Source organism: Balaenoptera physalus (assembly GCF_965194825.1).
Source record: "Balaenoptera physalus genome assembly, chromosome: 1".
Taxonomy (NCBI): domain Eukaryota; kingdom Metazoa; phylum Chordata; class Mammalia; order Artiodactyla; family Balaenopteridae; genus Balaenoptera; species Balaenoptera physalus.
This window is the reverse complement of record NC_138882.1, coordinates 164,538,736-164,565,272: the sequence shown is the minus strand read 5'-3', so window position 1 is coordinate 164,565,272 and position 26,537 is coordinate 164,538,736. Positions and strand designations below refer to the sequence as shown.

At 42.9% G+C, this 26,537-nt stretch overlaps 1 protein-coding gene across 15 annotated transcripts in view; it reads left to right on the top strand.

The window, feature by feature from the left end:
• MACF1 (microtubule actin crosslinking factor 1) overlaps positions 1-26,537 on the top strand; it is a 341,407-nt gene that overhangs the window by 123,071 nt on the left and 191,799 nt on the right. For 14 of the 15 annotated variants that reach the window (XM_082421741.1, XM_082421742.1, XM_082421739.1 and 11 more), the window contains exons 3-5: positions 12,558-12,647; positions 16,529-16,606; positions 21,446-21,538. In XM_082421741.1, coding sequence (XP_082277867.1) covers positions 12,558-12,647; positions 16,529-16,606; positions 21,446-21,538 — 261 coding nt within the window. Of the gene's footprint in view, positions 1-12,557; positions 12,648-14,387; positions 14,484-16,528; positions 16,607-21,445; positions 21,539-26,537 lie in introns of all 15 variants that reach the window. The other variant, XM_082421740.1, reaches the window with a different exon arrangement.

Genomic DNA, 26,537 nt, shown 5'->3' with positions numbered 1-26,537 from the left:
GATCAGTTTCTTGGTGAAGACAGTAACACCTCCGTTACCTGAGGAGGCTGAGGGTGAGGATACCGTGGGGTGATTGCTGGGATTCCAAGAACACTTTGCACCAAACTTTACATACTATTTTGTAAGCCCCTTTCTTGTTTTAAATTTTTTAACCTGATTACTGTGGAAGGATGAGGCAGAGGGGATTTTGTTCTCTCTCTCTTAAAGTATGCAAATCTTGAATGATCAGTTTAATGAATTTTTTTAATATGTATATTCAGGTATAACCCCCATGCAGTTTAAAATACAGAGCAAAATGGCTAGGGTTGGAGGGAGATCTTATTTTTTTTTTTATATTATTATTATTTTTTTTTTTTTAAAGAAATTCACGTTCTTTTATTTATTTATTTATGACTGTGTTGAGTCTTCGTTTCTGTGCGAGGGCTTTCTCTAGTTGCGGCAAGTGGGGACCACTCTTCATCGCGGTGCGCGGGCCTCTCACCATCGCGGCCTCTCTTGTTGCGGAGCACAGGCTCCAGACGCGCAGGCTCAGTAATTGTGGCTCACGGGCCCAGTCGCTCCGTGGCATGTGGGATCTTCCCAGACCAGGGCTCGAACCCGTGTCCCCTGCATTGGCAGGCAGACTCTCAACCAGTGCGCCACCAGGGAAGCCCTATATTATTATTTTTAAATAGAGGAAAACCCAAGGCAGAGGCATATTAAATACTCACCTAAGGATAAACAGTATGACTAATGTGGCAGTCAGATTTGAAAACAAAGTTTTTAAGTTACAATAATTACTCAACTCAAATAACTGTGAGTTATAATAATCACTGCTCTGGGAAAGATTACCAGTGACCTCTTAATTGCTGTATCTAGTAGCCTAGTTTTATCTTCTTCTCATTTGATTTCTCTGTAGCATTTGACAGTGTTGACTAACTCACTGCTCCCTTTGTTTTTTTTAAAATTTATTTTATTTTACTTTATTTATTTATGTATTTATTTTTGGCTGCGTTGGGTCTTCATTGCTGTGAGCAGGCTTTCTCTAGTTGTGGCGAGCGGGGGCTACTCTTCGTTGTGGTGTGCGGGCTTCTCATTGCTGTGGCTTCTCTTGTTGCAGAGCACAGGCTCCAAGGGCACGGGCTTCAGTAGTTGTGGCTCGCGGGCTCTAGAGCACAGGCTCAGTAGTTGTGGTGCGCGGGCTTAGTTGCTCCGCAGCATGTGGGATCTTCCCGGACCAGGGCTCGAACCCGTGTCCCCTGCATTGGCAGGCGGATTCTTAACCACTGTGCTACCAGGGAAGCCCTCACTGCTCCTTTAAAGCTCTCTCTTACGTTGCCTTCTAGGACACTGCTTTTTCCTCAGTTACCTCTTCCCTCCATGAATGCCTCTTTCACTGGCTTCTCTTCCTCTGTCTGAGTCCTCCATGTTGACGTTCCCTGGGTCCTAACCATTTTCTTGTTTTCTTCTCTGTATTCTTCGGCAGTCTCATTTGTGTTAGCCACGGGGCTCATTCGGTTGCGTGGAATGCAAGGAATCATAAGTAGAAAGGGATACAGGGTGATCTCCAGAGTCTGGTGTCTGGATGCATCTGAAGCTTTATGAAAACTAAACTTTATTGGGCAGTTACTCTCTCTTTCTCTTTTTATGAGGCCTTGTGTTTCTTCATTTTTATATCTTTATGTGTGTCTCCTACATTTAGTTCTCTGCATTCCTCCCGTTGCTTGTGTGTGAGCCATGGTGGCTGTCCCTCAAATGGTAATGTAAACCCCTGCAGCTACATGATTCTAAAGACACAAACACAAGCGATCTGGTTAGCTGAGGTTTTCTTCTCCTCCATGGGTCAGTGGTCTATCGATTTAGTTCAGTAAACTATGGCCGGGGAGATGGTTACATAAATCAGACATGGCTCATTAGGACCACTTGTTTAACTACAAATGAGGGCGATTTTCTAACTACAAGATACAGATAAGGAGGTGATGATAGTGCCTTTTCCTGCATTCTTTCCTAAGCCCAGGACCTGTATCTCACAGTGTACTTGACACGGTCATCTGGATGTTATCCAGACATGTCCTATATTCAACACATCCCGAATTGCTCAGTATTTTCACTCATGTACCTAGCTGTCCAAGTTAGGAACCTAGAATCATACTCTATTTAGTCCTGCCCATCATCTCTCCCTGTCACCAACTATAGTCAGTCACTTCGAACTCAGAAAGATGCTTGCATCTGGTTTCTCTTCTCCATCCCCATTACCTCTGTTCTAGTCCGGGACCTCTTCATCTCTTGACTTGGCCATAATAGTTTCCTAATAAAGTTTTCTATAAGAACAAATGTAATGGTAACGGTAGTAGTTTATTGAGTGCTTACTGTAAATCAGACTTCCTGTACTAAGTCTTTTACATGGATCACCTCATTTAATTCTTCACTGACCTTATGCTGTAGATTCTATTAATAGTCCCATTTTATCAGTGAGGTTCAGAGAGGTTAAATAACCTGTTCAAGGTCATACCACTAGAAAGAAGAAGAGCTAAAATACTAGAACTCAGGCAGCCTAAAGTCTAGCACCTGCACTCTTAACGTCTGCAGTACTGACACTGGTCTGCCTACCTTTCCAGGCTCATAGTGTCATATTCCCCTCAGACCTTAAGCTCTTGCTGAACTGTTTGCCATGCTATTTATGACTCTGTATCTTCGCTCATGGGGCTCCTTCTGCGTGGATTACCTTCTCCAACTCTGTTCTGCCTGGACAACACCAACTTAACACCTCCTCAATAGATATTTTCCTGACTCTCCCACCTGGAATTGACTGGCCTTTCCTTTGTGCCCTCCCTGTATTCGTTATGTACTTCTGTTATAGCACCTGCAACATTCATCTTTCTGCCAGATTGTAACTTGAAGGTTGATGTTGTGTCCTATTTTTTTAGTCGGGACAAAGTAGATAGGGAGAAAAAACCCTGCAATTTTCCTCTAATTTCTTCACCATTTACCAGTTAGTTGCCTCTAGTTTGGTGGCACATAACTCTGTCATGGTGCAGAGCCCTTCACAGCCTGTTTCCAACCAGGCATTGTCCCCTGCATAGCCTGTGCTGTAGCCGTACTAAACATCTCACTGCTTCCTAAACACTGTGTACTTTCATACCTCTTTGCTTATTCATTTCTCTCTCCCTTGAATGCATGTCTTGGCCTCCTCTGCCTGGCCATCACCCACTTACCCTTCAAGGCCCAGGTCCAGTATCCCCTTCCTGAGGCTCTGACCTCCATCCCTTGGACTAAATTAATTGCAGCCCCATCTCTGTGCCATACCACTTTGAAGAGATGGGCTTGTGTGTTCACACATCGGTGTCCTCTGCTCCTTGAGGGCTAGGACTTGTGCTACTGTCTCAGCCAAGTACTGCACCCGGAGCATGAGACGTATCCAGTAAGGATTTGTTACCTTGAGTAAATAATAGCTCAATAGTCTTTTTAGCTTACAAAGCATATTCTAATCTGACTTGATCCTTACAGTAACCCTGAAGGAGGTAAAGGTATTTTATCCTTTCAGTTTTAACAATTGAGGAAAGTGAGAATTAGAAGAATGAAGTGACTTTCCCAAGGTCATACAGCTAGTGAAGGATGGAGCTAAAGAGCAGTCATGAGTCTTCTGGCCGGAATTACTTGCTGTTACTATTAAATATGCCCCCACCTTGCTCTGCTTTCATACCTCATCTCTTTTTTTTTTTTTTTTTAATAAATTTATTATTTATTTATTATTTTTAGCTGTGTTGGGTCTTTGTTTCTGTGCAAGGGCTTTCTTTAGTTGCGGCGAGCGGGGGCCACTCTTCATCGCGGTGCGCGGGTCTCTCGCTGTCGCGGCCTCTCTTGTTGCGGAGCACAGGCTCCAGACGCGCAGGCTCAGTAGTTGTGGCTCACGGGCTTAGTTGCTCCGCGGCATGTGGGAATCTTCCCAGACCAGGGCTCGAACCCGTGTCCCCTTCATTGGCAGGCAGATTCTCAACCACTGCGCCACCAGGGAAGCCCATACCTCATCTCTTAACAATTGGAAGAACTGAATTTATCCTGCCTCAGGCTTGTCCCCCTAAACTTTGCAGTTGGATGCAAATGCTCTGGCTCCCTGCTCTTCACTTGTAGCTGATGTTGCCTGTTGAACCTCTGCCTCAGTGCTGTGTGATGACAGGAGGCCCAGGGAGGGAGAAACTAGACGAACACATCATAGCACTGTTAGAAATTGGAGGCCAGCCAGAGCTTTACTTAAATCCTTGGCAATTTTTCATCTCTTCTCAGGCCCCCAGCCTTACAGTTCCAATGGCATTTTCTCATCTTGGAATATTTCACGGAGATTCACTGCTCATCAGAACCATAGCTCCATGTTGGAATTCTTTGAACTTCGGGCTGAGAATTAGGGATCAAGTTCTGTTTTTTGTAATTCAGGCATCCTTTGCTTTGCTCCGCAAGTACACATGAACTACATTAGTGTTGCCATTGGCAAGTAGAATGATGTAAGATCAAAACAACCAAGTCCCTCAAGTTCTAGATTTAGTCGACCTAATGTCTTGGATTCCCAAATATCTCTTTAGGAAACAGTTTGTTCTTGCATAAGCAAATCAATTCCTCTTTATTAGCTGAGAACACTGTTGGTCCAATCATAAAAGAGATTTAAGGATGTAAGCATCTGAAATATATAAATAACCTAATTTTAGAACACAAGTCCTACAAATCGAAGAGTTCTGCTCATATGCCAGAACCATCAAAAATAAAAACTTAAGAGTTTTAAGTGAGATTTTACTTACATTATCCTTGATATATCTCTGGGTTCTGGTAGCTGATAAAGTATCCCAAAGAGAACTTCAAGAAAGGCTGAGATGATGAGACAGAACTGAGAGCATGAGCTCCTGAGAAGGAGGAGGAAGGCTTTCTCTGGTCGGTTTCTACTGACTGCGGACGTTAGTGGGTAGAAAGGAAGGAAAGCATTTAATCTAACAGATGGACTAGTTCTTTCCATCTTTAGTCATGTACACAGTCTAGAAGCAACAGGCCTTCCTGGAATTTTAGTTAAGAATTCCAGATAAACCAGCAAAAGTTTTTAACTCCAAAGTTTTACTAACGTTCTCAATTTTTCTCCGCCTGTTTGAGGCTCTCTAGCTGAACACAGGGTGGGAGAATGCTCTAATGGTTGCAGGCACTCTCTCCTGTGCAGCCTCTGTGCTGTGGCCACGTGAGATGGAGACTGGCAGTGGAGTGTAATTTAAGAGATTGATTGAGTTGTGCTGCTCAGATGCTGAGGAGAGGAGTGTTGCCTTTGTTGCCCAGCTGTGACTGTGTGGTGGTGGTTTGTGACCATGCCTGCCTAGACCTGAGTTTTCAGGGCTTGATTTCACCCTGAATGCATCTCGACCCCCACTGAAGGTTTTGGTTCTACATTTGGACTTGGATTCTCTACTCCCTGAGCATTAGTGCCTGCCTATTAAGTAAAGATACCCTTGGTGGATTTTAGAATCCTCCTCATCCTCAGAGAATCTTTGTTAATCAGGGTTGGCTGTTACCACTGTCAGATTCCTTAAAACTTAAGGAACTCTCAAAACAGAGGCGATAGGATTCTCATCTGCAAAGAGCCTCACACTTTGCTCCCCCATCGCACTCTACTTACTCCAAAAGGGACTCTCAGCCCTCACTCTTATTCCCTGCATTCGAGCACGGTTCTCTCCAGAGTGAAAAGTCTGTGACAACTGTTATCTGTGTTTTTTAGTATTGGGCTTTTCTGGAGGATAAATTTGGCCTTTGAATCAGTATGGAATTTTCCCTCTTACAGTTTAGAAATCTGTAAATTCAGAAATCCATCTGAAGCTACTAGGCTCACTCTTACTTTCCCTGTATCTTTTAATAAGTGTAGATGAGAGTAAATGACAGACTCTTCTCTTTAAAACTTTCCCCTCTGACCTATATATTGCTCTTCAACATAATGTGGATCAAGGAAGTTGAGCCGCTTGTGTTTTAAGAGTCTTCGACCAAAACTTTTCCAGATCAGGCTTTCTGCAGGTGTTAAAGAATAATACATGACAATCCTTGGTTCTTTTTTTGCAGGGGGGCTCTTATAATTTAATAATGTTGTTAATATGTTGTTTCTACCCTTCAAGCATCATGGAAGCCTTGTGAGGGGAAAGAGCCCTGAACTCAGAGTCAAGAGGCAGTGATCTGACACTTTCCAGCTAAATGGTCTTACAAAGTTATTTAACTTCTCTAGACAATGCTTTTCTCATCTGTAAACTGAGTATATTAGAGTTAAGTAATCTTTAAAGTCCCTTTGGGCTCAGATTCTGATTCCAAGCACTTAAGTGCAATTTATTCCCTTTGCTAAAGCCACTTAGAAATTGGGGGAAGCTGTTTATTTTTTCATAACTTCAAGCCAATCTTTTAAAAATTGGGAGAGCAGAGTTTTCCTTGGCTTACTAACGCATGGTGATTGGGGAGGATTGGCTTGGTCTCAAAATTTAGTCATTCATTAATTTTTTTTTTTGGCTGTGTTGGGTCATTGTTACTGTGCGTGGGTTTTCTCCAGTTGTGGTGAGCGGGGGCTACTCTTTGTTGAGGTGCGCAGGCTTCTCATTATGGTGGCTTCTCTTGTTGCGGAGCATGGGCTCTAGGCGCGTGGGCTTCAGTAGTTGTGGCACACGGGCTCAGTAGTTGTGGCTCACGGGCTCTAGAGCACAGGCTCAGTAGTTGTGGCACACGGGCTTAGTTGCTCCCTGGCATGTGGGATCTTCCCGGACCAGGGCTCGAACCCGTGTCTCCTGCATTGGCAGGTGGATTCTTAACCACTGCACCACGAGGGAAGCCCCATACATTAATTTTTAAAAATAGCTATGTTGAGATTTAATTCACATATCACATAATTCACCCATTTAAAGTGTACATTTCAATGGCTTTTATTGTATTCACAGAGTTTCGCAGCCATCACCACAATCAATTTTAGAATATTTTCCTCATCCCCCAAAAGAAACCCCGTACCCTTTAATCATTATCCCTAACCAACCCCCCATCCTCTCCCCCAGCCCTAGGCAACCACCAATCTACTATCGGTCTCTATAGATTTGCTGATTCTAGATATTGCATATAAATTGAATCATACAATACGTGGTTCTTTGTAAGTGCCTTCTTTCACATATCATAATATTTAGGCATTTGGATTATTTTCACTTTTTGGCTGTTGTGAACAATGAATGCTGCTATGAACATTCATACATGTACAAGTTTTTTTTTTTTTTTTCTGGACATATGTTTTTAATTCTCTTGGATATATACCTAGGCGTGGAATTACTGAGTCGTATGGTAACTTGTGTTTAGCCTTTTGAGGAACTGTCAGACTGTTTTCCAAAGCAGCTGCATCCTTTTACATTCTCACTGGGGGTGTAAGAGGGTTCCAGTTTCTCTATAGCCTCATCAACACTTATTATCTGTCTTTTTGATTATAGCCATCCTAGTGGTTGTGAAGTGCTATCTCCCTGTAGTTTGATTTACATTTTCCTTATTGCTAATGATATTGAGCATCTTTTCATGAGTTTGTTAGCCACTTGTACATATTCCTTGGAGATTTCTAAAGAACTAATTTTGATGGTGATTTTCACAGGGAGTACAAACAGGCAAGGACCTGGATAGTTGAAGTTTTCCACTCATCTTGTTTGTTAACAGAGCAGCATGATTATTTGTTGGAAAGAAACATATATATGGATGACTCCTGAGCACTCTTGGCTTCACTTGGCTGCCTCTGATGCTTTTCTGGTGCTTAGTCCACCAGACTTTTTCTTAGGAGATGTGTGGAAAACTTCAGAGGCAACGTAGCATGTACAAAAACGGTGAAGACTTTAGAAGGGGGCAGACCTGGATTTGATTGGCCTGGTCATTAAGCTGTATGATCTTGGTATGTTAATTGAGCCCTCCAAATCCCCCCTCTGCATCTGAAAATTTTTTGATGTAAAAGCACTAGTAAGTGTTAGCTAGTTCTTTTTATTTTTTTTTAATTGTCATAGTTCCTTATTTTTTTATTATTTATTTTTATTTTATTTTTGACTCTGTTGGATCTTTGTTGCTGCACGTGGGCTTTCTCTAGTTGCGGCGAGTGGGGGCTGCTCCTCGTTGAGGTGCGTGGGCTTCTCATTGCAGTGGCTTCTCTTGTTGCGGAGCATGGGCTCTAGGCATGCGGGCTTCAGTAGTTGTGGCTCGCGGGCTCTAGAGCGCAGGCGCAGTAGTTGTGCACGGGCTTAGTTGCTCCACGGCATGTGGGGTCTTCCTGGACCAGGGCTCGAACCCGTGTCCCCTGCATTGGCAGGCGGATTCTTAACCACTGCGCCACCAGGGAAGCCCCTAGGTCTTTATCCTTCTCTAGGCAGAGCTGTGTCCAATATGCTTCAGAAACAGACTACTGTTCTCTGTTGAAAATTATCCGAGAAAAAAAAAATCTCACTACACTCCCTTTCCCCATTACTTTGTCTATATCTCTCTACTGGTTTTCATAGTTACTTAGTTATTATAATCACACAAAGACTGAGAAACAGTAAACTAGGTCTCATCTAAATTTCTTGTAAGGTGGTTGAATTTTGCTATTCACAGGTGTAAAACATAACCGGAATTTTCAGAAGGAGATATTGGGGCCTTGATATAAAACTAACTTTACATTTCAAGTACTTCCTTTTTCTTTTCAGCACTCCATGGTGTTTGGTATCCTATTGATAACACGATCTCACCTGGTCCGCAACCCTATGTAATTTATTTAAATAATTACTTGATGACCACTCCCGATTTTTATACCCTATGTTCAGGTCTTACCTGTCAAAAATAAATCCCTCATTATTGTTTCTTCTCTTCTTTTTTTTTTATAAATTTATTTTGCTTTATTTATTTATTTTTGGCTTCGTTGGGTCTTTGTTGCTGCACGTGGACTTCCTCTAGTTGCGGCGAGCGGGGGCTACTCTTTGTTGCGGTGCGCGGGCTTCTCATTGCGGTGGCTTCTCTTGTTGCGGAGCACGGGCTCTAGGCGCGCGGGCTTCAGTAGTTGTTGCACGTGGGCTCAGTAGTTGTGGCTCGTGGGCTCCAGAGCACAGGCTCAGTAGTTGTTGCGCACGGGCTTAGTTGCTCCACGGCATGTGGGAATCTTCCCGGACCAGGGCTCGAACCCATGCCCCCTGCATTGGCAGGCGGATTCTTAACCACTGCACCACCAAGGAAGTCCGTGTTTCTTCTCTTCTTAATCCTAATATCAAGTATTTAATAATTTCTGACTTTTTCAAACCTACTATTCATTTAAAATCTGATTTCCATTCCACCACTCTCTAGAAAATTATTCTCACAAAAAGCACTCTTATTTGTAGGAAAATTCAGAAAGCCTTTCTTAGTCTTCATCCTCCTTGTCCTGTAGCATTTGATACTGGTGATCATCTCTTCCTTGATTATACTTTCTTGGTTTGTTGCCTACCTCTTTCACTGCCTTTTCCCCTACCTGCCCCCCTCCTTTGTTGATTGCTTTCCCATCTCCTGCCTTCTAATTTTGGCTCTTCCCTCAGGCTCAGTCCTTAGCACTCTGCTCTTCTTTTTTGCCCTAACCCAGAAAGCCCAACATTTCCCATGTCTTTAGCTAGCACCTCTATGCATATGACTTCTAAACTTAAGTTCTCAGCTGCCCCAGGTTAAATTCTGGTATTTTCAGCTGCTTCAAGAACATTTCCATTTGTAGCTCCTTTGCTGTTGTTTTAAATTAAACATACTTCAAATTGAACTTGTCAAATCACACTTCCTTTCCAACTCTTATGACCTGCTAATTTCTTGAGTGGTGCACTGTGGTTGAACCCTTGGACCCACGTGAGGGAGGGGTCTTGAAATCTTAGAGCCACTGGTGTGTTGGAGTCAACTGTCATGGGCTCATGAGAGCCCAATATTAAACTTTCAGGAATTTTGTGAGCTATTTGCTAAGCACAGCCATTATTAAAAATTAAATTATGTAAACTTACAATTAAATAAATTATATTTTAAATAAAGGTAATAAATATTCAAAGCTCATCACTTCAGTTACTTTACTATGTTATTACCATCTGTGCTCTTGAGGTCAGTTATGTGTGTTGTATCTCTCTGATGGAAATTCTATATATTGGTGTGCTACTGTACATTTCTTCCCAACATTGCTTTTAGTGATATTATATTAATAGCTTGAAATCGGTCATTTCAAGAGAGTATTTACACCATGGAAATCAACAAGTGATACAAGTCTGAGGTAAATGTATTGTTTCATTCATTGTCTAAACTTAAGAAAGTGAGGGAGAAAATGTTAATATTGCAGATTAAACTAAAATGTGTGTCATATTGTCAGTAGCACAAAAAAATTGAAGAAATATTCTTTAAATATTTGAAACCTATATTTAATTTTTAAATATTTGAAACCTATTATTCAATTTATCATGAACCATTTTCTCCAGTTGGGTTATCTACCTGTCAACTTCTTATTCCTTCACACACACGTACAAACATGCATGTCTTGCATGTTTCCACCCCTATACCTAGCCTTATGTGGTTTTCCCCTCCTCTTTCTTTCTATCAAACATTTTCTAATCCTTCAAGTCCTTTCTTTTCTAGGAAGTTTACTGAGATGTTTCCAGCCTTTATCTTTTCTGATTTGCAATCTGCTTTGAATGCTAGAATATTATAGTTGGAAAGGACTTATAGTTCAGTCTTCCACGTGAATGTAGAAATTCCAATATCCTAGTCTCTGCTTGAAAAACTCCAGTGACCAGAAATCCACTATTCTGAGAGTAACCCTTTCTCTTATTGTCTAGAAAATTATTTATGTTGGAAAGAATCTTCTTCCTTGTAATTTCCAATTGTCTTCTGATTCTGTGTTTGAGCATATCACTCAGTGAAGTTGTCACTAGACTTGGAATGAATCAGTCACTTTAGGCACTTGCTACATCTATGTGACCATAACTTCTCAGAGCCTTAGCTTCCTCAGTTTCTGCTACAGAATGGGAGTAATAAATAAACTTCACAGGGCAGTTGTTTGGATTAAGTAAATAAAATGAGATTATGTCTGGTTACAAAGCATTGTAGTAATGGCAAAGACTAATATCAGAAAGACCAAACTGAGGCCAGTTTTTCCACTTGTGACCTTAAGCAAGTTACTTAACCTCTTTGTGCCTCATTTCCTCATGTGTAAAACAGGAATAATAATACCTACCTTATGGATATGAGGGATAGATGAGATAACATCTAAAGCATTAGCACAATGTTTGACATTACCCACACATTTTCCTAAAGTGATATTTATTTGTTTTTACATAGTTTCAGTTATAAAATTAGAATTGTTTTTTCCCAAAAGGAAAGTAATTCTCAAGTTCACTATTAGAAGTATTTGGTAAGGGGCTTCCCTGGTGGCGCAGTGGTTAAGAATCCGCCTGCCAATGCAGAGGACACGGGTTCAAGCCCTGGTCCAGGAAGATCCCACATGCCGCGGAGCAACTAAGCCCGTGTGCCACAACTACTGAGCCTGTGCTCTGGAGCCCGCGATCCACAACTACTGAAGCCCGCGTGCCACAACTACTGAAGCCCGCGTGCTTAGAGCCCGTGCTCTGCAACAAGAGAAGCCACCGCAGTGAGAAAACTGCACACTGCAACGAAGAGTAGCCCCCACTCACCGCAACTAGAGAAAGCCCGCGCGGAGCAACGAAGACCCAACGCAGCCAAAAATAAATTAAAAAAAAAAAAAAAGTATTTGGTAAGAAAAGGGTTAAATTTAGGTACACCATATGGAATACTGGGTATCTAGCATTTTAGTTTCCTTCGTAGCACTCTGGAAGGCTTTTCTGACTCTGACTGGTCTCATGTGTCCATCATTGGCCGTCATATCACATTTTGGTCCATAATAATTCCTGAGATGTTTCAGGATGATTAAGACTCCCCATCCCTAGTCCAAACTTGCTGGAGTATTTTTCATGGTTGGCTAGAGTGTGTAATGGATCTGGCCTCAATTTATTAATTATAAATTTACTTATTTATTTTATATTTATTTTTGGCCGCGTTGTGTCTTTGTTGCTGCGCGTGGGCTTTCTCTAATTGTGGTGGGTGGGGGCTACTGTTCGTTGCCGTGCGTGGGCTTCTCATTGCGGTGGCTTCTCTTGTTGCGGAGCATGGTCTCTAGGCACGTGGGCTTCAGTAGTTGTGGCTCACAGGCTCAGTAGTTGTGGCTTGCGGGCTCTAGAGCGCAGGCTCAGTAGTTGTGGCGCACGGGCTTAGTTGCTCCGTGGCATGTGGGATCTTCCTGGGCCAGACCTCGAACCCGTGTCTCCTGCATTGGCAGGCGGATTCTTAACCACTGTGCCACCAGGGAAGCCCCTGGCCTCAATTTAAGGAAACACACATACACTTCTGCTAAGTGTTACCATTTCATATGTATTGTACTCCAACCTGAAAATTCCTGAATTTTTTGTTGTTTCCAGTTTCAAATTCTTTAATTGTGTTTACCTAGGACCAGAGATTCTTGTGTAGATAATAAAATAATTCAAGATAGAATAAAAATCAGTCTGTTTCACTCTCATGCACAGGTCCGGAAGCACATCAATGATCTTTATGAAGATCTGCGGGATGGCCATAACCTGATCTCTCTGCTGGAGGTCCTCTCAGGCATCAAACTGGTGAGCTTCTCTCTTCTCCTAATGAGTTAACCTCACAGGTGTGGCCCTATTAATGACATATGGGTCCACCTTGTTGCGTGCTAGGGCAGTGGCTGTCACTGTGTGTTCTGTTACATGGGAGGAAAAAGTAGAAGAGGTAATTGGCGGACTTTATTTCTAACTCAGACTTAACACTTTATAAATGATGTAATTTCATCTTAATTTAACCTGATGTATCATATATTCTCATTTCTTGATGGAATCAGGTATCAGTTCTATTCCTTTCATATTTGCATGTTTTCTCCTTACTTGTTCTTTATTTATAGATGCTAGTGTTTCAGGAATAGCAGATTTACATTTAAAGATTTTTGAATAAGGTGTATTTTTCTTGCTACAGCTTTATTTCTAGTCTATATAGACTCCTCCTATTTTCGCTTCTACTATGAATTGTTCTATTGCTATATTCAACAAAGACCTGAAATTTACATTTAAAAGCCCAGGTGTTTAGGGTCATTTTTTCCCAAATCACCTCACTTTCTCCCTTCTGGGATTCATTGTCTTTCGCAGGGTTGGAGAAGTGCTGAAGTTGGATGTCTGAGCATAGCCCCAGACGGAGTACATCTGGGCTCCTTGGATAATTAAACATGCCTGCTTCCTCCCCAGATGTATTAAATGTGGCTTGTGGAAACACTTACCTATCTGAGGGCAAAGGCTGTCTGAACCTCTTGGCTCATGAGTTCTTATCTTCACTTTGTTTGAGGGATCAGCGTAACCTTGCTGTGGGCTAATTGTTTCCTATATGGGAGCCTAATGGAAGCCTGTGATCCTGTGCAGCTCCTGCTCTATCTCGAGTGTTGTAGACAACATACTTTTCATTTAGAAAATGCCAGGAAACACCTGTGAGGGAGGAGTGCTCTGGAGAGGCACACAGCTCGAGGAGCTGGTGGAGCCAGCGTGCTCACCACCTTTGGTGAATTCTTAGTCATTGTTTGTTGTGTTTCAAGGGCAGGATTTGGCACATTAGATTTCACTCCCTAAGTAATAGCTTCTTCCACGGTTGGAGCTTGCCTTCCCCTGGGGCCTTTGTTTTGGTTTCACTTTTGTTTTGGTCTTACAATAGAATTAATTTTATAATGTTTAATGGCCTAAAATTGACAGATGCTTTTATTAACATAGCCAGTACATATGAATTCTAGTTCTTCTCTGGCCCTCATTTATAAATCTCCTAAGTAATCAGAATTTTACTTTCACTGTGCTGGACTTAACAGTGCTCACGAAGTTATATTTTGGGCAATTTAGCTGGTATATTTGATGAACTTGTAGTGATTTTATATTGAAAAGTGATCCTTTTCAGTGATGTTGCTTAAAAAACAGGTTAAAACCACTCCAATCTAATTTCTTTTCCTAACCTTTGAAAAGCTACAGGTGTTTATGGAGATAGTCGTAAAATATCATCTTTTCACCAAAAACCACCCAAATATGTCTTTCATGGTTATTCTCATCATCCTCTCTGCTTTACTTGATTCACAGAAGTAGGGAGGGTGGGTGGCCGTGGAGAATTAAAGCTGTGTTTCAACATAAGAAGTGTTCAATATAACCATCTGCTCTGGTCTTAATTTGGTTTTTGCATCTTTCTGGAGGTGGGAGGGTATTTTCTTATTTATTTTCACCTTTTTTTTTCCTGCATTCATTTCCTTTTCATTTATGTGTTGTGAATTTCCTGTTACTCTGTCGTGTCTTTGTCTTGGTTGGTGGCCAAAGGAGCCAGCAGGGCTGAAGACCCTCCGTCTGGTGAGCATGCCCTCCTGGCGCCATACAAACAGCGAGGAGCAGGAGGAGGAAGATGATGATGATGTAGTAGGTCCTCCTGGGGACACCAGCATCCCAGCCGGCACTGCAGGGCCATCAGAGAGTTTGGGGTTCTCTAGGTCTCCAAGTAGCTCAGTTACCAGTTGCCTTCTTCCCTGTCCACCTGGGAATTTGGGTCCCATAGAAAGTGGTTAAAACTAATTGTACCTCTTGCCACTGTTAGATGATCCTGGAGTGGGAATTGTTTCGCTTATCTGAGAGTAGCTGGCACAGAAAGAATAATGGTGTTTGGTGGCATCAAGTCCCTTTGTGACCTGGAGACCCATGGCTTTCTGGTGGCCTTGCTATGTTGTCTGAGTCTAGATTGCAGAATCGTGGGAAGCTTAGTTGACAGCATGACAGTTATTGCTTATGACTCCACACTCCAGACTAACGGGGACTCTCCATCTCTCTGGCCTCCAGGTTCTCACCAGACACCATGTCATTTGTTTTCAGAAGAGCCTGTTGTTTGCAAACCACTCACTGCATGGAGATACTCTGCTTGGTCAATAACATCTCTAGTAGCTGTAGAGGACAGATATTTAACTTGCATGTTCTTAAGGGTATTTTTGGTGGGGAGTACTTAGGAGTAAAGATTAGAGTGTGTAAGAGGGCCATTTTCTGCTTGCAGGCTTTAAGTTATAGCCTATGATCTTTCTCCAGAAATAGGGATTAGGCAGTATCCCCATTCCCTGTCCTCTTAAAGTCATCTTTTCACCTCATTGATCTCCCTTCCCATTGCCTTAGAGTCTTCAGTTTCACAGGCTCTGTCATCTTCTAAGCTATAGTCACAATTAGTTTAGCTGAAATGACTGAGAAGAGGTTCTCACTAAGAAGATTTTTCCTAAAACTTTGACTTATGAAGTTATCCTGTTTCACAGAGAGGCCTCATCCTCTCTGTCGATTACTCTGGTTTGGGAGTTTTGCTTAGAAGGGTTAGGGGACCCCCACAGAGATGCTTCCACCCCATCTTTCCACGTGGTGGGTTACTTTTTGCCCATTTCAACCTGGGGCAATGTTTCTTCTGTGCAGGTGCCCACAACAGAGCTACCTTGTATTTTATTGGCCTTTAATTAGTACCAATTTGACATTTACAAATGAATTGGGTATGATCTAGTGAGAGTAATGTTATAGTCCCAATTGTAGTAAAATAAAAACAACATTGGAAAGTGAGCAGGAGAAAATGTTCCAGAGGTAGGTAGCCGTCCCTGCCTGTACCCACTGGGGAAACAGACTTCCTGCACTTCTGGATGGATAGGAGTTGAGCAGTGGACGAGGCGGTGGGGACGGGCACCAGGGGCACTGGGTGAAGATGGGCCTCTCCCCTGTGGCTTGTATGACATCCAGAACTGAGTGACTGGCAGGAAATACCTTTCTTTGGAGGACCATGTTGAACAGCCCTACATCTTCAAGGTCTTGTTTGCTCTGGGTGTTTCATACTGGGGTAAAGGGTGGCTTTGCTACACCAGCACCCATCTTCCTAGAAAATAGGTTTCTTCCTGATTTCTGCCTTCCATTTTAGGTTTTTTCACTTGCTTGTTGAGCATGTGTAACTCCTCATTCCCTAGTATAAAATTGGCTACCTCTAGTTTCTTTTGCCAGGTTTGTAATACAGTTGGCTCTGTCCATTACTCTGCAGTATGCAATTAGGACTTTCTACCCTTCCTTACAATAGCATTTAACTGCGATTCTGGGAGCCATAGAGGCAAGTCTTTGTTCCCATTAACGTCTCATCCAGAATCAAGTTCTGCCACGTACGACAGCAGAAGAACCCGTAGAGGAGCTGCGGCACTACCTAAGCGTTTGCATTCACACGGGCTGTGTGTTCACGGGGATCCTAGTGGTAAACAAGGCATTCTGGAGCCTCAGCAAGCATGGTGAAAACACACACAGGTCCTGCCCTGGGGGGTGCTTTATGTGATGCTCCCACGCCTGGCTTCAATCATGAGGAATTCTTTGTGGTCTTTCAGTCCTTGAAATGAAAGAGGAAAGAGGTCTGCATGGGTGAATTGGTGCAGCTGAAATTAACATTCCTTTTGTTTGTTTGTTTGCAGCCCCGGGAGAAGGGCAGGATGCGTTTTCACAGGCTGCAGAATGTGCAGATTGCCCTGGACTTCCTAAAGCAGCGACAGGTAAGAGTATCCCGTGTGTTCCCCATTCTGCCAGGGAATGTTGGCATCGGGTCCCTAGATGTTCTCAGTGCCCCTGGTAAGTCCTCAGTAAATCTGACCAATGCCGTTCTGAGCCTTGCTTGCTAGTGAGCAGCTGTATTGTGTTTGGACAAATCCTTTGGTGTTCCTTACATAGAGTTTGTGGCCTGTCTGAGGGGGAGAGTCTTAGAGAAGAGCACGATATGCAAGGTTGACTCACCTCGGGTGGAGGTCAAAGGGAAGATGAAAAATAAACCAGCACAGAAGATGGGAAAAGGTACATCGTCTAGGAAGAGGGAAAACCAGAGTGCTCCATCATCATGAGAACTGGGTGAGGGGATGGTCAGGGTGGCTGAACGGCACATGGAGCTGAGGGGAAGGTCTCAGCTGTGCAGCACTGGTGACTTAAGAGAACAGTCTTAATAGAGCAGAAGAGTATTTAGGACATAGTAAAGAAGCTTTTCCCTCCCTAGATAAAGAAGGAAGATGGCAACATAATTTTAGACATAGTGGGAGAAGGCAGTGAAGAGAGGAAAACAGAATGAGAGTGAGGAGGAGTACGAGTCAGAGCATGTTAGCCCCGGAAGGTGCCTTGGAGATCCTCTAGTCCAGCCTTTTTGTTTCATACGAAAGGAAACTGAGAAATGACGTGCCCCAGATCACACAAGGTAGAGCAAAGCTGGGACTTCCACCCAGGTCTCCTGACATTTGTTTAACGCTCCTTCCGTGCTGCTTTCTACACACGTTTCTTCCTCCCATTGCTTCCTAATTGATGCAGCCAAGCCCAGGGATTGAGGGATGAGATACAGAGTACAGCTGACGTGGTTTCTTTGAAAAAGAAAGGAAAAAATGCCTCTTCTGAGATACAGGGAGGAGGAAGGAAGGAGGGATAAAGACACAGAGAAAGTTTGTGGAGAGGAGGAAGGTGGATGGATGAGGGAGTCAGAGATCATCTGCTTAGAGAGCTGTTTGGAAAGATTTGGTATAGGTGCAGTCGCCAGGCAACAGCACCGGTCACGATGACATTAGATGGTACATATATTTTTGGAGTTAGTTCATTTTTGTCACTCTTATCAGTAATTCTCATTAACTTGGGAAATTCTTTTTCTGTGTACTCCTATAGCAGTTTGCTTCTAATATAATACTTATTACTTTATTGTTATTTCTCTGTTTGCTCTAATGCATTGTAGGCCCATGAGGACAGGGAACGTGATCTTACTTATTAACATTTTTATCTTCATCACCTGTCATCATGAATGGTCCATAATCAGCACTTAATAATATTTGTTGAATAAATTGATAAATGAAAAGAGGTAGGAGAAGTGGAGGCTGACGTGTTTAGGGGACCAGAGAGAGCAGCGTTGGAATGTCTGTATGTAGAGTTACAGGAAACCAGAGAGGGCCTTAATGGGCAAAAGGTGAATTGAGGAGAACTGATTAGCTAGAAATGTAAATAAGGATGGAGAGGAGATTGGTTACTCGGCTACAGTAAAAATGTGAGAGGTTAACAGTGGACACAGAGAAGGGCAGAGAGAACTCTAGAGCAGTTCTTGCTTATGGTGAGGTTGTAGCTGTGCAGGTGCCCAAAGCAGAGTGAAAATGAAAGTCATCAGAACTGGGAAGGCAGACGAGTTGTACAGATGGGTGATACTTGGGTCATCGAGATGAGTGTGACAGTTACCAAGAAAGGTGGTAGAAGATGAGGTAGGAAAGGTAGGAGTTAGGTGTGAAGTCTCCAAGGAACAGATTGGCAGAGGTTGGAAGGTGGCTTGGCCAAGGAAGGTAGACTTCAGAAAACAAGGGGAAAGCTGACAGAGGTGGGACTGAGGAACGTGGACTTGGCTGATACTGCCAGCCTGCCAGCTGTGGGCTGCTTGTGATTAGAAAATCTGCACTCAGACCAGAAGCAGGTTGTCCCACTCCCAATATACAGAAGAGGAAACTGAGCTACAGACAAGGGAAAGAATTTGCCCAGGTGTCTTGGTCATTCAGGTTGCTGTAACACAATATCACAGCCCTGGTGGCTTATAAACAACAGAAATTTTTTTCTCACAGTTCTGAACGCTGGGAAGTCCAAGATCGAGGCAGATTTGGTATCTGGTGAGGTCCTGGTTCAGAGATGGATTTTAGCTGTGACCTCACATGATGGAAAGGTCGAGGGAGCTTTCTGGGTCTCTCTTATAAAGATACTAATTCCATTCCCTCAAGACCTAATCACCCCCAGAAGGTCCCACCTCCATATACCTTCAGATTGGGTGTTAGGATTTAACATATGAATTTTGGAGGGACACAAGCATTCAGTCTACAGCACCGGTCACAATAGTGTAAGGGAGAAGTGAGGCTTCTGTTTGAGATCACTAGATTCTTTAGTACATGAAGATTTCAGTTCAATTGAAGAGATGAAGGGAGGGCAGCTTCAGGACGGTTTGCCACAGTTGTCAGGACCTCCGTGAGGGTACGACAGACACTCGCAGGGGTGGAGGTGGAAGTGGAAGTAGGCTGGTTTTCCTAGGACACTCTTGGTTTCAGCACTGAAAGGCCCACGTCCCAGGAAACCCCTCAGTTTCCAGCACACAGGGTTGGTTGGTCACCCTGGTGGGGGAAGGGCCTGTGTGTCTGTGCACATCGTGTTGCTAGAATGAGATTTTAGGAGTAAAGCATATGCTATGGGAGGTGTGGGCAGGTGGGGAGGTCTGCGACAAAGGAGGGGAAATAGGCAGGAGCAGGCAAGAGACCAGTGAGGGACAAGGGGCAGATCTCTCTCTCTCTCTCAACCTTGAAGAAATAAGAAAGAAAAAGAAAAAAGTCAGGGCTGTGATGACTTAATTAAGAAGCAACTCATAATAGCATGTGCTTGCAAGGTTGCTTTGCTGGTGGGATTGCAAAATGGTACAATCACGCTGGAAGATACTGGGTTGGCCAAAAAGTGCCTTCGCTTTTAAAGTAAAAATCAGACACATTTTTCGTTTTCACCAAGAACTTTATTGAACAAATATATTCACCCTTTTGTTCCACTACTTTCTGCCATTTTCCAGGCAACTTCATAATTCCATCTTCCCAAAACATTTTATCTTTTTGAGCAAAGTACTGTTCCAGGTGCCTTTTACAGTCTTCCAGGGAATTGAAATTTTTTCCATTAAGAGAATTTTGTAAAGACCTAAATAAATGGAAATCTGAAGGTGCAATGTCTGGTGAGTACAGTGGATGAGTCAGAACTTCCCAGCCAAGCTGTAACAGTTTTTGCCTGGTCATCAAAGAAACTTATGGTCTTGGCGTTATCCTGATGGAAGATTATGAGTTTTCTGTTGACTAATTCCGAGCGCTTTTTGTCAAGTGTTGCTTTCACTTGGTCTAATTGAGAGCAGTACTTGTTGGAATTAATGGTTTGGTTTTCCAGAAGGAGCTCATGGTGGAGGACTCCCTTCCAATCCCACCATGTATACACAACATCACCTTCTTTGGATGAAGACCAGCCTTTGGTGTGGTTGGTGGTGGTTCATTTCGCTTGCCCCACGATCTCTTCCGTTCCACATTATTGTACAGTATCCACTTTTCACCTCCTGCCACAATTTGTTTTAAAAATGGAACGTTTTCATTACGTTTAAGTAGAGAATCACATGTGGAAATATGGTCAAGAAGGTTTTTTTCACTTATGTGGAACCCAGGCATCAAAGCGATGAACATAAACAGGCTGGTGCAAATGATTTTCAACGCTTGATTTGGATATTTTGAGTATGTCGGCTATCTCCCGCGTGGTATAACGTTGATTGGTCTCAATTAATGTCTCTATGTGATCGCTGTCAACTTCAACTGGTCTACCCGGCTGTGGAGCATCGTCCAGCGAGAAATCTCCACTTCGCAAACCACTTTTGACACGTTCGATCAGTCGCAGCACCTTCTCCATACACTGCACAAATTTGTTTTTGCGTTTCAGTTGCATTTTTACCTTTCTTGAAATAATAAAGCATAATATGCCAAAATGTTGCTTTTTTTCTTCTATCTTCAACATTAAAATGGTTACACAAAAATTCACCAATTTTGATAAGTCTTTTTTTAAATGCGCATTGATATGACAGCCGTCACAATACAATCTAACAAAATTGTTTTGAATGAAGTTAAAGACAACTAAGTGCTACTAGAGCCATCTTAACGGAAAAAACCGAATGAACCTTTTGGCCAACCCAACAGTTTGGCAGTTTCTTATAAAGCTAAACATATACCATATGACCCAGCAATCCCACTCCTAGGAATTTACCCTAGAGAAAGGAAAACATGTGCTCGCACAAAAAACTGTACATGAGTATCAGAGCTTTATTCATAATTGCCCCAAACTGGAAACAATGCAAATGTCCTTCAATAGATGAGTGGATAATTACAGTGTAGTATATCGGTATAATGGAATACTCCTCCACAACGAAAAGGAGCAAACTGTTGTTACATGCAGCACCTTGGATGGGGATCTCATGGACATTATGCGGAGGGAAAAAAAGCTATTATCAAAAGATTACATACTGTGTGATTCCATTTATATGACATTCTGGAAAAAGCAAAATTGGGAACAGATCAGTGGTTGCCAGGATTTAGGTGTGGGGGCAGGGTTTGACTACAAAGGGGCAGCTCGAGATCACCTTTTCGGGTTGATGTACCTGTTCTGTTATCCTGATTGTGGTGGTAGTTACACAAATCTGTACATGTGTGAAAACTCAGAACTGTACACCAAAGAAACCAATTTAACTGCATATAAATAATGAAAATCTATAAAAATGAAATCAAAACAAAAATGTCACAGAGCTCTGAGACCAGCTTTTGTTTCTTTTTCAGGTGAAACTAGTGAATATTCGCAACGATGACATCACAGATGGCAACCCCAAGCTGACCCTGGGCCTGATCTGGACCATTATTTTGCACTTCCAGGTAGGGTCTATGAAGTTTGGGGTCCTGGTTGCTTGGTTTGGGCATGGCCTAGGAAGAGTTAGAGGTTGCTCTGCCTTCCAAGGGCACACTGAGGCTTGCTTGCTTCTCTGTATTTGGCAGTGAATGAGGGTGAGAGTGGGAGTTGGAAAGGAAGATTAGGGTGGCCTGGAGACAAAGCTCTTGCAGTGTAAACCCAGAACTTCCTCATCATTTGCATGATGAAATGGGACTTTTCACTTGTTTGTGCTTTGGCCCTTTCATTGGCAGTCTGGTTATTAAAAGTCTGCTCAGCTGAGTCAAAACTGGCTCTTCAGGGACTCAGAATGTGAGGGGTGGGGAGAGATGTTGGATTTGATGCTCTAGAAGGATGGAACAAAGCCTTATAATCCTGCTTTGTTGTAGACTTTTCCTCATCTCTAATGATCTTAAACAAGCCTAGTTAATTGTAGCACTGTCTTAGTCAGTTCGGGCTGTTATAATGAAACACCATAAGCTGGATGGCTTAAACAACAGACATTCATTTCTCACATTTCTGGAGGCTGGAAGTCTAAGATCAGAGTGCTAGCATGGTTGGCTCCTTGGTGAGGGCCCTTTTCCTAGTTATGCCCTTGCATGACCTTTCCTTGGGGCATGCATCAAGAGAAGGAGATCTTGTGTCGCTTCATCTTTTTATAAGGGCATCAATCCCATTATGAGGGCTCCACTCCCATGACCTCATCTAAACCTAATTACCTGCCAAAGGCCCCACCTCCAAATACCATCATATCAGGGTTAGGGCTTCAATATATGAATTTCGAGGGGACACAAACATTCAATTCATAGCAAGCACCTTGGTCTCTGGGTTTGTATATGTGTTTGTAATCACAACCTTGTAGCATCCATCACACCCAAGAACAGTGGCATGTTGGTAGTGTTCACATGGTCACACAGCCTTCCTGTTGGTCCCCCCTAAGAAGGTAAATCCTTTTCAAGTCTGGATTGCTATTGGAAAATCACAGCCCTATTTTTATAAGAAGACTATCCTGAATCACGTTAGCTCAACTAAACAAAACTATTTCTCAGACAGTTCCCTTATACCCAACAGCTGTACACAAGGCTGATCGATTACAGGGAGCTCTTCTTTTTTTTTTTTTAAATTAATTTATTTTTGGCTGCGTTAGGTCTTTGTTGCTGCGCGCGGGCTTTCTCTAGTATGGCGAGCGGGGCTACTCTTGCTACTCTTGGTTATGGTGCGTGGGCTTCTCATTGCGGTGGCTTCTCTTGTGGAGCACGGGCTCTAGGCATGGACTTCAATAGTTGTGGCGCATGGACTTCAGTAGTTGTGTGTGGGCGTGGGCTCAGTATTTGTGGCGCGGGCTTTTAGTTGCTCTGTGGCATGTGGGATCTTCCCGGACCAGGGCTCGAACCCATGTCCCCTGCATTGGCAGGCAGATTCTTTACCACTGCGCCACCAGGGAAGTCCTAGGGGAGCACTTCTTGAGCAGGTGGGAAAAGGCTATACTATAAATATATCAAGGCAGTGACTCCCAGGGCTGTGGCTGCTGTGATGTCCCAGTTGGGGATTCTGCGCCACCTGGTGGGTGAACTCAGAACAGCAGGTGTCCCAGAATTCCTGAGAATCTGAGAAATTCTGAGAGCTCAGGGTTTATTTCTTGGGGCTCTGGTTTGGAACCAGTGCTGGCAATCTGCAGCATAAGTAGGCTTAGGAAAGTGTGGAGGTAACGTGTGTTTTTGTGGAACCACAGGATGTTCTCAGGCATGCTTCGGATATAGGGATAACCAGGAACATGAACTTGGCAGTGTGCCTTGGCAGGGTGGGAACGAGAACTTTGCTGAGCTTTCATAGAGTTACCCTCTTGGCACCCTTATGAAAAGAGGGTTTTTTTAGAGAAACTTTGTTGGTTGTTTGTATTTCACCACAAACCTGCCTTCACTTTGAAAGACCAGTGTTATTCCTCATAGGTGTGAGGTAAGAGGAAGCTGTCCACTGGATCTTTGTTTCTCCTGACTGCAACTAAATTCAACAAAAGGGAAATTCAGGGGCCAAGGAATGAAAATTGAACTGGCTAATGAAAATTTTCCTGGGACAGAGGAGATGGCGGTTATGTTCCTTAACTGAACACTCCATCAGGAAAATGTTCTCTCTTACTCTCTCTTTAAAAATTTGTTATGAAAAATTTCAAACATATATAAAAGCAGAGAAAATAGTATAGAACCACCATGTACCCATCACCTAGCCCTACAGTTACTAACTCATGGCCAGTGTTATTTTGTCTATATCCTGATCCACTCCTCACACCCCCCAGTAGGTTTTTTTTTTTTTTTTTTTATAAAATGCTTGTTTTCCTCCACTTGATTTTAGGAAGATTTTTTTTTTTTTTTTTTTTTTTTTTTTTGGCTGTGTTGGGTCTTCGTTTCTGTGTGAGGGCTTTCTCTAGTTGCGGCAAGCGGGGGCCACTCTTCATCGCGGTGCGCGGGCCTCTCACTGTCGCGGCCTCTCCCGTTGCGGAGCACAGGCTCCAGACGCTCAGGCTCAGTAGTTGTCGCTCACGGGCTTAGTTGCTCCGCGGCATGTGGGATCTTCCCAGACCAGGGCTCGAACCCGTGTCCCCTGCATTGGCAGGCAGATTCTCAACCACTGCGCTACCAGGGAAGCCCCCAGTAGGTTATTTTGAAAGGAGTCCCAGACATCATATTTCATCTATAAATATTTCAGTGTGTATCTCTGAAAGACTCTTCATTTAAGCAAACCACAGTGTTATAACACTGTAAAAATCAGTAATTTCTTAACATCATTGAATATCTGAGCATTGTTCAGATTTCCCCAATTATCTCATTTAAAAAAATGGCTTGTGGGCTTCCCTGGTGGCGCAGTGGTTGAGAGTCTGCCTGCCAATGCAGGGGACACGGGTTCGAGCCCTGGTCTGGGAAGATCCCACATGCCGTGGAGCAACTGGGCCCGTGAGCCTGCGCGTCTGGAGCCTGTGCTCCGCAACACGAGAGGCCGCGATAGTGAGAGGCCCGCGCACCACGATGAAGAGTGGCCCCCACTCGCCGCAACTACAGAAAGCCCTCGCACAGAAACGAAGACCCAACACAGCTAAAAATAAATAAATAAACAAACTTATTAAAAAAAAAAAATGACTTGTTTGAATCAGAATCCAAACAAAGTCCACACATGTATTAAATTTTCCCCTCCTCTTTTTCTCCCCTTTTGGTTTGTTGAATAAATCAGGTCTTTTGTCCTATGCAGTTTATGTAAAGATGCTGGTGACATCTCTGAGATGTTTTCTAACAGCATCCTCCATCCCTCTTTTGTATTGCCTGTAAACTGGTGTTTTAGACCTGAGGCTGGATCATACTCAGGTTCCCTTTTTTGTGGGGGGGAGCGGGCAAGGATGGTGATGTTGAGTTGTATACTTTTTTTTTTTTTTTTTGGCTGTGTTGGGTCTTCATTGCTGTGCGGGGGCTACTCTTCGTTGCGGTGTGTGGGCTTCTTATTGCCGTGGCTTCTCTTGTTGCGGAGCATGGGCTCTAGGCGCATGGGCTTCAGTAGCTGCAGCAAGCGGGCACAGTAGTTGTGGCACACGGGCCCTAAAGAGCGTGGGCTTCAGTAGTTGCAGCACATGGGTTCAGTAGTTGTGGCTCACGGGCTCTAGAGCTCAGGCTCAGTAGTTGTGGCGCACGAGCTTAGTTGCTCTGTGGCATGTGGAATCTTCCCGGACCAGGGATTGAACCTGTGTCCCCTGCGTTGGCAGACGGATTCTTAACCTTGCACCACCAGGGAAGTCCCGAGTTGTATACTTTTATTGCTACACATCAGAAGGCACATAATGTCTGTTGTCTGTCTTTTCGTGATGTTAAGCTTGATTAGTGGGTTCAGATGTTATCAGCCTGATCCATCCATTGTAGATCCACTCACTGTTAGCTCTTCACCTAAAAGTTTAGCAGCTACTGTTTGTCATTGCTAGTTCCATTATTTCATTAGAAGTTGCAAAATGGTGATACTCAAAATTCTGTAATTCTTTTGTAAAGTAGAATTTTACCTTATCCATTACCCTGAGAGATAGCTTCTATAGGAAAGGCAAGATACCAAGATAAATGCTTTCATCTTTCCCTCTGTTTTACCAGTTTTCAGAATAATTAGTTGGTTCTCTAAGTTTCTCCAAAGACCAATGAAAATTTCTTTGTTGATATTTATTTTCCCTTAGTATCAGTGTGACTCATGGATTTTTAACAGACTTAAATGTGTTCTAATCAAATACAGCTGTCATTTTTCCTAATACTCAGCTCCATCTTTGGCCAATGACTTTTTTCAAGTTGACTCTGAGTCCTTTGTCATGATCCCCATAGTCTTTGATAATGTCTTTTATTTCTTGCGTGAAGAGCTGTTCGAGGTATTTTTTGTATATTTCCTGTTTCAGGCCTGGGATTAGCAATTTCTCCAAGGAACTGAAATTCTTTGTTGACAGCAATCTGAGTGCTACCGGGTTCGTCACTGTATCTAGGTGTTTTCTGTGGACAGAGCTAGCTAACACTTGTATTTTTCTCTTTTAAAAAAGCCAAGAATTTATAATGATGTTTCTAATTCAAACAGAATTACAGAGTTTTATTCAACTTCTTTGACTTTATGTTTGTATCCTTTTTTTCTTATGCTGAAAATCTTGATGCTATCTAAGTAACACATTACTTTTTCCCTTTTTCATACACACACAAGCACACGGATGCACGCATACATAAAATCATATATATTATAGCATATAAAATCATATATATTGTACGTAATATATTTGAATCAAAATAACAATGACAGTGTTATTATTAACAACATGATTACTGAAAAGTTTGTGATTTCTTTGCAGTTCTTTTTGTCCTTAGTGTTTATCTCCTAAGGACATACAAATAATTTTGTTTTTTAGTCATTTGAAGTAACTTCTCTCTGTGTTGTTAAGCCATTAATTCAATACACAATTAGGTTCATTTGTTTTTATATTCCTTC